The sequence below is a fragment of the Macaca fascicularis genome, chromosome 4 (assembly GCF_037993035.2).
Source record: "Macaca fascicularis isolate 582-1 chromosome 4, T2T-MFA8v1.1".
Lineage (NCBI taxonomy): Eukaryota > Metazoa > Chordata > Mammalia > Primates > Cercopithecidae > Macaca > Macaca fascicularis.
In genome coordinates this window covers 172,462,581-172,475,112 of record NC_088378.1, presented here as the reverse complement: position 1 = coordinate 172,475,112, position 12,532 = coordinate 172,462,581, and the positions used below count along the sequence as shown (strand labels likewise).

General features: G+C 41.9%; 1 protein-coding gene across 16 annotated transcripts in view; it reads right to left on the bottom strand.

The window, feature by feature from the left end:
* Nucleotides 1–12,532, bottom strand: part of EXOC2 (exocyst complex component 2) — a 207,783-nt gene that overhangs the window by 124,265 nt on the left and 70,986 nt on the right. For all 16 annotated transcript variants that reach the window (XR_012434340.1, XM_065544513.1, XM_074038950.1 and 13 more), the window contains 2 exons: nucleotides 8,461–8,574; nucleotides 6,731–6,855 (listed from right to left, as the gene is read on the bottom strand). Coding sequence is in view for 14 of the 16 variants with exons in the window: in XM_065544513.1 (XP_065400585.1) it covers nucleotides 6,731–6,855; nucleotides 8,461–8,574 (239 nt within the window). In the remaining 2 variants the exon portion in view is untranslated. The remainder of the gene's footprint in view (nucleotides 1–6,730; nucleotides 6,856–8,460; nucleotides 8,575–12,532) is intronic.

Sequence of the window (12,532 nt, the reverse complement as noted above, 5' to 3'; positions counted from 1 at the left end):
CTCCACCAACCTCGCCGCCACCCCGGAGGGCCAGTGTGAGCAGCATCTGCTAACGACCCACAGGTCACTCCCACTTCAAGGGAACACAAGGGAATGACAGAGGGAAGGCCATGGCAAAATGAAGTCTGGTGCTAGAAACATTTTTGCGGAATAAAGAAAAAACCGTACTAAAGATACAAAGGTTGCTACTGGCAGGTGTTATGCCAGACACGTTTCTTCTCAAGTTCTAATTAAAATACCTGCGGGGACCCACAGGAAGAAACAAAACTGACAATGGCATAAAAACTTAAGGATGAGTAAAGGCTATTAACGGTATACCGGGTTGGGTGGACTGAAAAAAAGCAGACTTGGACTGGGTATGAAATAGTTCACTGGATGGAACTGAAGCATGCAGATGATGAAAAAAAAAAAAAAAAAAAAGCAGAGAAAAGCTCTGATTCGTACCTATCCCCTATGCCCAACTCTGGAACACAAGGATGGTACAGACCAGAAACATCTTCCAGTGTTTCCGTACCTATCTTCAGGACTACAGTTCTGTTCCCCCATTTTTCTTAACCACACAGCTCCTTTCCTTTGATAACCATTTAGAGAACAACTTCCCCACATCCCAGAATGGCAGGAAAACAGGCGGAAATCGGGAGGCGGCATCCACTGCTGGGCAGCGCGCAGGGGCAGAAGCGAGAGAGCGACGTGTTAATCCAAGACATTCAGAGGAAAACCGTGAGTTCTATCTAATGTAAAAACAAGAAGAGCTCCGAGAATTGAAGATGGGAGTCTCTAGGTTCGGAAGGCTTATCAAGTGTTGGCTAAAATGAATGAAAACAGAACCTGTATTCCAGTATATCCTGCAAAGGTGTTTTTTCGTTTCTAAAAAAATCCAAGGCTAAACAAATACATCTTTTAAACATTTAGATAGGGAGAAAAACAAACAATTTACAAGTAATGAAGAATTATGTTGGCTCAGGATTTTGTCTCTGCAACACTAAAAGTCATTGGATCAATGTCTTCAGAAAATAATTCTCTTACAGTCAAGTGTGTTCATGCATACAGGCAAGAGGTACTTCCATACACACCAGAATTCAAAAGGTATAGCATAAAAGATGTAACACATTGTTCAAGACAAAAAATTTCAAAGATAAGGATAGGAAAGATGAAATATAAAACATAGGCAATAAACATCAAAGCCAATTAAGTTTACGTGTATATGTACTGTATATGTTTGTGTGTATATATACACACACACATATATTCACACAGACACACATAGATATGTACACACAATATATACATGTTTACTGTATAACTTATTTTTGTAAGAGACAAAAAATAAATCTAAAACTGGAAAAGGTAAAATAAGCTGGGTCCATAATTTCAAATTAAATTGAGGCAAAAAAAAAAAAAAAGGGAAAGGTATGGGAAATAAAGACATGCTAAACTGTTGTCAATGTAACAGAAGTCGAGACAACCTATAATAAAATCTTAAAACATTTCTCTCAAATCTGCAAATAATATGGTCTACACTGCCAAGAAGAAAAAAGGAAGCACAAAAGGTAACAAAACAAGACAAAAGAAAAAGATATCAGGACAAACATTTCAATTATGATAAATGTAAATGGCTTCCATTCTTCTATTTAAAAGCAAAGGCTCTCAGAATAGTATTTAAAAAATCAAAATCCTGCCACATGTAGCAACACAAGACACATGTCAAAAGAAAAATCTCTAAAAGGTTACAAAGAATATTACAAATAATATACCAAGCAAACGCATACAAAAGGAAAGGTATAAAACGCTAACATTACGTTATTGTGCATCAAATAATCTAATCTTGCCCCCCAAAAGGTCTGGCCTTTGCCCTCAGGTCCTGGGAGGTAATCTCTAAACTCTTGAAATGTTCTGCCTGGTAAGAGTGTCTTTGTTTGCCTGTGGACCACCGGCCGCACTAGATAATCTAACAGTGGAACTGACAGTGAGGACTTAGGGTCACTCAATATCCGCCTGATCTGAGGGAGAAGACTGAAGTCAGCCTTGACCACATCCGTGTGACGGGGCCCTACTAGAGACTCTGGATCTGGACAACAAGGTTCGGGTAGCTTCCTTGGACGGAAGTACTCCACGTGCGTTGTCCGCACTGTTACCAGGAAAGTCAGTGCTGCCTGGAGTTCCACTGGGAGACTACTGGAAGCTCCATGGATGAAAATCACCTAGATCTGCTCCATGAATCTCTCTCCCTGGCTGACGGTAATCTGTAATTTCCCGGTAATGAACTGTAACTCAGTACAACGGCTTTCCCTGAGTTCTGTGAGTCCATCTAGCAAAACACCAAACCGAGGGAAATCTCGGGGACTACTTAAGAATACGTTCTCATCAAGAGAATCTAAGAACCAGAAGTTATGAAGCAAACACATGGGTTACACACAAAGAAAAGCTGACAGAATCAAAATTAAAGACGGAGATTTGTCTGTCATGTTTAATATAAAGAAGCTAGATTTAAATAATATAATTAATCAGGCATTGATATTATATCAGATAGTGGACCCTGAAGAAAACATGTCTGTCCATCCTTTTTAATTTTTGGCATACTTAAAAAAACTTAATATATATTAAGAAACATTTTCTCTGTTCACAGTACTGTAAGAACAGACTACGAAAAGAAAAATTTACTAAAAACTACTAAGTCAAGGAGGAAAATTAAAATTACACATTTTAAAAACACAAAAAAGATATCCCTAAAAAATCAATGTTAAAAAAAATCACATAGAACATACAAATAAAACAGATAATGAAAGGGCCTATAACATGAATTTTAAATAATTTAAAAATTAGAATGCAATGTTAATAAAACATGAAAATCTTGATAAAATAGAGAATTTCAGGGAAAACAAAATCAAAATACAGCAGAGATAGTAGAGGGTTGAAAAGCATACGTGTGTGTGCGCGTGCGTGTGTGTGTGTGTACACACACTTATCTGTCTCACCTGCTGGCTCCCAATCCATCCCCCCTTGAAGCTACTGATTCAGTCCTCAGGAGGGGCCCCAGACGCCAACGCACTCCTGCCTGGTGTGATGAACCAGGAAGCACAGCACTATCCGTGCCTGAAAATGCTGAAAGTGAATCTATCTAACATCCAATTAGGTAAGTCCAAGCAATTTAATGGCAAGAAAAATAAGTTAAATGATACCATGAGGAAGTCATCGGTCAAATTCAGAGTGGGGGATACCTTCCAGGACAAATGACCTTGTTTCTTCAACAAATCAGTGGCATGAAAAACCAGAAACAGGCTGGGTGTGGAAATCAGCTGGGCGCGGTGGCGGCGCCTGTAATCCCAGCTACTCGAGAGGCTGAGGCAGGAGAATTGCTTGAACCCAGGAGGCAGAGGTTGCAGTGAGCCGAGATCGCGCCACTGCACTCCAGCCTGGGCAACAGAGTGAGACTCCATTTAAAAAAAACCAAACAAACAAACAAAAAAAAAACAAAAAAAAACAAACAAAAAAAAACAACGAAAAACCAGAAACAGGGTAAGAAAGGTGAGGGGATGGTTTTAGTTCAAAAGAGGATTAAGAGATTTAAAAATTAAGTGAAATGCCTGAATTTTATTTGAATCTTGATCTGGACATATCAACTATAAAAAAACAAGTTTGGGGATAATTTGAGAAATCTGAACTGGGAATGAGATGATATTTAAAAATTACTGCTAATTTGGTTAACTATGATAATATCATTGTGATTATGCACATAAATGTCCTTACCCTTACTTGAGAGACTGACATTCAGGTATTTAGGAGGAAACCATGCTGCTTGAGGTTTGCTTTAAAATACATCAGCAAGATGCAAACAAACCAACCTCAAAAGAGCAATAATTGTTAAATCTAGGTGACAGGTACACAGAAGTTAATTATACTTTCATCTCCGCTTTTCACATGTTCGAAAATATTCATAATAGAAAAGTAAAACCAAATTACCTGAGCAACTACATATCAGCTCTGTCAAATTTGAACCACGTAACTCCTAGTCTACATGGCCACAGACAGCACACAGAGCAACACATGGAGATCCCCACGTTACCACGTAACAGTAACACTCAAACCTGACCAAAAAAGCCTTTTACAAAACTACAAATCAATTTCATTTAAGACTACAGTTAGAAAAAGTCATAAAAAGCTAATAGGCCGGGTGCAGTGGCTGTTGCCTGTAATCCCAGCACTTTGGGAGGCCGAGGCGGGCAGATCACGAGGTCAGGAGATCAAAACCATCCTGTCCAATGTGGTGAAACTCTGTCTCTACTAAAATACAAAAAAACAGCCGGGTGTGGTGGTGTGCACCTGTAGTCCCAGCTACTCCAGAGGCTGAGGCAGGGGAATCGCTTGAAACTGGGAGGCAGAGGTTGCAGTGAGCCGAGGTCGCGCCACTGCACTCAAGCCTGGCGACAGAGCAAGACTCCTTCTCAAAAAAAAAAAAAAAAAAGGTATGAATCCTATAGTAAATTAACATAATCACTTAGAGGCGTGCAACAGGTTTTACCTAAAGAATAAAAGGTTTCTAGCACACACAATTCTACAATATAAACCCAACTTTGTAATAGATACTCATATAAGCTAAGAAAAGAAGATAAAAGGAAATACATTAAAATGTTAATGTGATTATATCTACAATAGACACTCTTGCTAATTATCTATTTAGTATTTTCTATAATATGCATTTCCTTTATTTCAAAAAACATAAAAGCTAAATACATGTGTCTAAAGTACAAATTTGCTATTATAATCACTTCCTATATGCTATAAGTTCATGTGTTCATTAGTAGCTGGTCAGCATTATCTTTATTAAACTTAAAGTTGCTAACATACGTCTAGGGTGAATGACTAATAAATGTGACTACATAAATCTGGTGTACCAAATAAAACTTCTTAAGATCTGCCAAGAGTGAAGTCATTTACAGAAGCAAAAAGCATAAATACAAATATATATGCAGATGTAAATACGTTTTTTAAAAAGGGTGGAAACGCCAAACTTGTCTTGTTGCTAAGATAAATCCTTTTAATTACAGTAATTTGTGGGAAACATTTGTGCAGCTACTGGGCATATGAATAACCACTTTATCTGATTAATACCAAACTCTGTTCATACATGCTCAGGTTTTCTTCCTGACATGCTAAGATTCACTATTGGTGACTTAGAGAGAACAGCAATAAGCACAAATTAAGAATGGCACACCATCAAGAAACATAAGGCACATGTATTTATCAAGGAAGAGCACCGACCTTCTCTGTTCCCGCTAGACATTCACATTTTACCCCTTCCTGCAAGGAAGAAGCTGCATCACATACACATTTAATGTGTCGGAGATCAATTAAGCACATATGGCACAGGAAGAGGGGGACTTATTTATTTATTTATTTAGAGACGGAGTCTCGCTCTGTCACCCAGGCTGGAGTGCAGTGGCGCGATCTCAGCTCACTGCAACCTCCGCCTCCCACGTTCAAGCAATTCTCTGGCTTCAACCTCCCGAGGAGTTAGGACTACAGGCGCCCACTATGCCTGGCTAATTTTTTGTATTTTTTGTAGAGATGGGGGAGGGGGACTTTTATTTTTTTTTTATTATTTTTTTTTTTGAGACGGAGTCTCGCTCTGTCACCCAAGCTGGAGTGCAGTGGCCGGATCTCAGCTCACTGCAAGCTCCACCTCCCGGGTTCACGCCATTCTCCTGCCTCAGCCTCCAGAGTAGCTGGGACTACAGGCGCCCACCACCTCGCCCGGCTAGTTTTTTGTATTTTTTTAGTAGAGACGGGGTTTCACCGTGTTAGCCAGGATGGTCTCGATCTCCTGACCTTGTGATCCACCCGCCTCGGCCTCCCAAAGTGCTGGGATTACAGGCTTGAGCCACCGCGCCCGGCCAAGGGGGACTTTTAAAACAATAAAAGAATGTCTATGGTTTAGGAACACAAAATAATTTTTTAAAATTTACCTTTCCGAATTGGAGAAGATGTGGCCTCAATGTACGGGTGGAGTGATGGATGCTTAAGCTATACAGGTACTTAGGTTTAAGTATCTTAGCTATTAAAAAGAACTGAGTTAACTTTTATTAATAAAGATCGCTTTTTACTAAATAGCAATAATTAAACTTTTATTAATTAAAGGCAATTTTATTTAAAAAAAAAAACCCTACCAACATCTTGCATTAACATGTCTAAAGCTATGACATCTGTACTCCACACAACGTCCGTCCCACACAACGTCCCTCCCACACAACGTCCGTCCCACACACAGATGATGGCACAGTGACAGCTACCTGCGCGCACGTGTGGGGGCCTGGGCGAGAGACTGGTATCCTGTCATCCGCCTTTCCAAAGTGAACACACAGTGGGTGGCATTGACAGAATTAGTCACATCTGTAAGATATTGATGGTTGTGAGAGGATTTTTTTAAATCCTCAAATTTTATGCATTGGGATTTAATTTCTTATCAGCCCTGGAGAGTGGGCATCACAGAGAGTTAAAGTAGTCTCCCATTTCACACATGTAAGATGGGTTAACAAAAGCCTCAGAGATAAATTTTTAAAGTACCAAGTCTTCAAAGAGATGCCAGCCTACTCTGCAACAAGTATTTATAGCACATTTTAGATCTCTACTTTGATAAAAACAGACCGAATGTCACACCCTGTAAACACTCTGCAGGCAGTGTCAGGTTTCCACGGCGGAAGCCGCCGGCAGATGGCTCTGAGGATCGCCTTACCTGAGAGGGCATCCTGTGCCTCAAAGAAGGTACTGAGACCGCCTTTCACGTAGGCCAGGCTGCCCTCGCTCTTCTTGTTCGCCTGTCTCTTGAGGTTGGCGACTGCCATTTTGAGCTGCTCAAAACTGAAAGGAAATAAAGAAATCAAACGTTTGACACTCCAAACACGCAAAAAAGAAAACAGAATTCCTTTGGTGGAAAACACTTCACATGCTAAAACCGATGCTAAGCAGCATACAGATTAAAATCACATGAAGCCAGATGAAAACTAAACGCTTTCAAATTGTTACGTAGACCTAAACCTTTTATTACGAATGCCTAAATTACAACAGCTATACGAGTGTTGGGGCCCTCAATGGTAATTCCAAATACATTAGACCCCTAAGAAGTAAATGTGTAATGTTTTTATAACCTATATATAATATATACAACTTACCAGGTAAAGAGTTTTGAACATCCTGTACCAGATAAGAAGACACAGATCATCCAGTGATAGACAATATTTCCAAAGTGTAACTGCTTTGTACATTCACTGAAGCATTGTGGAACACTGAGCATAATGTTCTACTCATCAATACTCAGTCCTCTGTCCTTAATAATAAAATTATGTAAATCCTGTGGGTCAATTCACAACTTAAATAACTAGGAAGACCACAGTATCTTATCTCAATATCTAAAGCAGAGAAAAGTGAAGGCAGGCCTCTGTATTTCTGAAGTTGTATGTCCATTTGAGCTAAGAAAATCTGGCTATAAAACTTTAAACGTATTCTTGATAGACCTACACAAGAAACGGAGCTCAATTTTGACTTATAACAATAGAAATTTTACATCTGTAATATAAAATTAGAATCATCTTCTACAATGAAAAAATTCACCTTGGACATTTGCTTTAAAAAGCAATCAGGTTAAATTTACCCTACGTATTAAAATGCCAACTTTTCTTCATGTTTTCTAGTAATGCTTTTCATCCTAATAAGTGAATGAAACATTTATATTAAGGTATATTTTAGCACACTGATTTATCAATAATTTAAGTTTTAAGCAATAAACCATTGATTTATCCAAACGTTTTTGTGGAACATAATTATTTTAAATCAATCTTGCAAATAAGCTACAAACCTGCTCTTGCAGAGAGTAAAATGTAATTAGAAGACAAAAGGGAACCTTGAAATTTGATATATGACTTTGTCTACTTTTTTGCTAATTTTAAGGCAGGTCCTTACATGATGATAAACCAACTCATCTTCCTTTGCCCTATGGTCAGAGAAGGCAGCGCGTTCCACGTTCTACACCAGAACTTAAAATCTGTATGTTGTTGAGTAGGGAGACATCACACTCACACGTGTGGTCAGAGAGGGCAGCGCGTTCCACGTTCCACACCAGAACTTAAAATCTACATGTTATTGAGTAGGGAGACATCACACTCACACGTGTCAGTTTAAGTCCCCAGCTAAGGCTCCATAAATTTTTAATAACCTGCGCCAATAATGAAATATATTGAACATAAAATGACAGTGGGAAATGAAAGGCCTCTAAAGAATCATCTCATTGTACAAATAAGGAAACAGACACCCTGAGATGTTCACGGGCAAACCCAAAGTCAAAGAGCTCGTAGACCTAAAACTATGCAACTGTAGGCAGAGCCAGACCTAAAACTCAAGTTACCGAGTAATTCCAGTTTTAGCACCTGAGTGAAACCCTTTACAGCTGACAGTCCCATATCCACTAACCTGGTGTTTGAGTGATTCTCTATAAGATACCACGCAGCTGAAAAATTCTCACTTGTGAAATCGGCACTCATCCCATGGAACAGCATTTCTAAGTCCTTCTGGGAAAATTTACTTCTGAGGGGAAAAAAGGTTTCAAATAGATTTCAGTGGTTATTATGTATCCAGTGTAACACATACGAATACAAACCATTACAACAATACATATTAATCATACATTACCCAGAATATGTTTGTATATATGTACAAAATACATTTCCCCCATCATGGCTGATTTTTCTAACATGTAAACTTTGATTATATATAGAAAAGACAGGAAACTAGTTGAAATACAGAAATTACATCAATAAAAGAATATAAGGTTTAAAGAGGATTAAGACATCAGGCTGAGTTGTCGGTTTTATTAAACCTATCGAAATATGACATCAATCCCCACTCAATGTATAAAAATCAAAATTTGAATACAGTAATTTTAAAATATTAAATCACTTTGTTAAAATGATTTTTGTTAAAACCTATACGAAAGTTGTTTTAAGACGTACTGCCTAAGAAATCATCAAAGTACTAATAAAACCACATCTAATCACAAAGCAGCCACATTTGCATCCATGTCTAGCATGACTTGAAGAAAAGCTTGTGGTAACAACAGGGTATCCACATCATCTGCTGCTCCCTCATCTTGCCGACATGCTTAAGACTGACTTCTGGATCAATTCATTTACATATTCATTCGAACACTCATCAAGTATCTGCTATAGGTCACGTTCCATGCTGGGATGCCAGATGTGCCCACCAAGGCCCACAAGCTGGCGGCCTTTGCTGCCCCCGCCGCCCGTTTGCAGGATGAAATCCAAGCACGTCCAGGAACCGAACCCGCTTGTCTCTCAGGGCTCATCTCTGCCGCTCGAGGCCTGAAACCTGACGCTTCAGCAGCCTCAAAGGGACTACACGGTCCGCATGCTGGTTTCCACCACGTGGGTATGTACTTTGCTCGTCTGACTTGCTGTCCCCCACCCCAAAACACTGGACAAGCCCAACTCATAAGGTATAAACCAGACACAAATTATTTGATAGGGCAGCATCTCTTTAACACTTACGCAGCGGAGAAATGACTCTGGCCCCAAAAGAATTTTTAATGTGGGTAGGTCCGGTGCTGTGGTACTTACTCTTCTCTGGGAGAGTCCTGCTGTCTCATCACAAACACAGCCTCAATTCAGAAATTAGTCCGGTGACTGTGGTACTTACTCTTCTCTGGGAGAGTCCTGCTGTCTCATCATTACAAACACAGCCTCAATTCAGAAATGAGGCAGCTTAGCCCGTGGTCAACACTCCAACTTCACCCAAAGGTAACACGTTTTTCTTCCCTCTTCCCGGCCAAAGTCAATAGTTAACAGGCTGCTTGCTCGTTTGGGGGAAACATGGCAGCTCTGTCGTACAGGTTAAGGGTGGGATGGATAAAGAAGTAAGAATGGAATGTCCTTTGGGGCCTGTGCTCTCTGCCTGCCAGGTATTCAAACCCACTTGAGTCTTGTGGCATTTTCACAGGTTCCCTAAAGGGCTCTGGACCCCTCCAGCCATGACTCACGGATGCATCTGCTTCCTCCTGTCACCCCGCAGCCTCCAGGGGTCTCTCAGTCTTACCGCAGACACTCCCTGCTGGAGTCCCTCCACGTTCAGGTGACCAGTGCCCACAGGCACAACTTCCAACAGCCTGGAGCCCACTCTCTCTAGCACGCTGCTTGCTCACCTGGGCATGGAGAACACCCCTAAAATGCAGCCACCTCTACTGTCCATGCAGGCTCCGTGTCTCACAGCTGCAGGGAACACTGGCACCTGGAGGTCCCACTCACCAGGCCTAAGTGAAGACAGTCACACACTCTGCATCCTCCCACTTCACGGCCTAGCCCGGCGCTCCCCATAGGTACCTCTGCACAAATCCTCCTCGCCTGTCTACACATCCTCTCCCTCTGTGGTCCCTAGAAGAACAGGGGATGTGAGCTGCAAAACCAGATCTCAAGGAGTTCCTCTATCAACCCTACACCGCGAGACGCCCCTCACTCTAAAGTCAAATGCCTACTGCACGAGCATCTCAGCCAGGACAGGACAAACCGTTCACATTCTGTAACACTGCCCTGCTTCACTATGTTCCTTTTTTGATTGGGTGGGGGATGCCTTGCTTAGAATTACGATAACAGAAGAGAAGACAGATGAGATTTTAGGAGGTGGCACCACTTCCACTTAGACTGAGTGGACCTTGCATCTTTCCTCACCAGCTTCACAAGTTAAAAGATTTACAGCCTGAATCCTCCTGATACATGCGTGTGGCATTCATTAGCTTGCTGGTCGTTTTCACCAGTCAGCAGTCTCTGGGAGGGAGGTGGAGAACTTTGAGTTTTTAGAAGTTTATTTTGGTTTGGATTCTTCATGCTGGTTCTCATACTTTACTTAGTAAGAAAATCCTTTCACCTTTGGAAGTTTTTCTCACTTTATTTATTTGTACCCCATGCCTCCAAGTTAGAGCTTTGGGGGAATGTAGCGACTGAGTGGAGGCTTAGGCTAAGCTGTGACATGCGGAACCCCGGCTCGGTGACCCAGAAGTGCCTCCTTCTGCAGTCCTGCTCTAACCGGCAGCAGCATCTGCCTGGAAGACGGCGTGCGGGATCACGGCTTCGTCTCCACTCGGCTACAAAGAACGACATGACCAATCAGTAGGGCGTGTCGTCGTGGGCAGGAGAAGTCACGGTGGCTGCAGACCATGTTTCTGTCAACCTTCCTTCTAGACACGGCCATTCAACGTGGTGTCTCATGCTTCACTTGGTCAGAGAGTTAAATGGTCTGAACAGAATCAAAATGCACTACTGATATCAACTAAATTCCTACTAACAACAGTCTTCACACATAATTTTAGTACAAGAAAGCCTCATCTAGCAGGAATGAATTCCAAGTAACATAAGGACACAGCTGAGAAAAAAGAAACGAAAGAAGGCTGAGAAGTCAGACAGCTTCTGTGCCCCTTCCCCACACCTGTGGAACTTCCCCGTGCCTTGGTGTTTCTCTGCCCAAAAGCAAACAGGGAATGAACGGAGGTTGCTAGTGTTAAGAGCTGACAATGTGAAGAAAGGATCTGTGATAGATACAATGGTAGCAAGTAGGCCAAGAAAGTATAAAATGCAGACACAAAACTCAAAAATACAGCAGCTGCACACCCTGGAGAAACAGTTAAGAACACAGAGTCCCCTTGGGTCTGGCAGCTAAATCATACTCCACGTGTATAGCCAAAATAAATTTTTTTTAAAAAGTAGAATGCACACAGCACACATAGAAAAGGGCTCTGTCCTAAACAGTTACAACGCTCACACTGGTGGTACTGACGGTGCTGTACAACCTGAACCAGCAGCTCACACCGGTGGTACTGACGGTGCTGCACAACCTGAACCAGCAGCTTACACCGGTGGTACTGACGGTGCTGCACAACCTGAACCAGCAGCTCACACCGGTGGTACTGACGGTGCTGCACAACGTGAACCAGCAGCTCACACCGGTGGTACTGATGGTGCTGCACAACGTGAACCAGCAGCTTACACTGGTGGTACTGACGGTGCTGCACAACGTGAACCAACAGCTCACACCGGTGGTACTGACGGTGCTGCACAACGTGAACCAGCAGCTCAGAGCTTTCCATTCAGTACTCCGTTTTTAAAATTCCCCTGACACTTAAACTCTGGTAACACCTCACTTACAATGCATTACTCAATTGTTATTTTTACAAATCTAAACTGCTCTCAGCTATATCATAATATAAAGGCCTGACGTCTAGCGGAGGGCTCCAGGAGAGGGATTAAGATTTTAAGAAACTCTCCCGCCCCCCAGGAGTCCCCATCTCCCTCATCCTCAGAAGGAGCAGGGATGGGTCTAGTCAGTCCCTAGCAGTGGGGCCCCTGGCGAGAAAGCAGTGGGTCTGGCGAGGTCCCCACTGGCCCCGCACTCCCAGCTCTTCAGCCACGAACATCCCGTGCACCACGGGCTGCTGGGAGGACACGGGAGGCAGAGCCTGAGACTCGGCTTCCGCACTGGA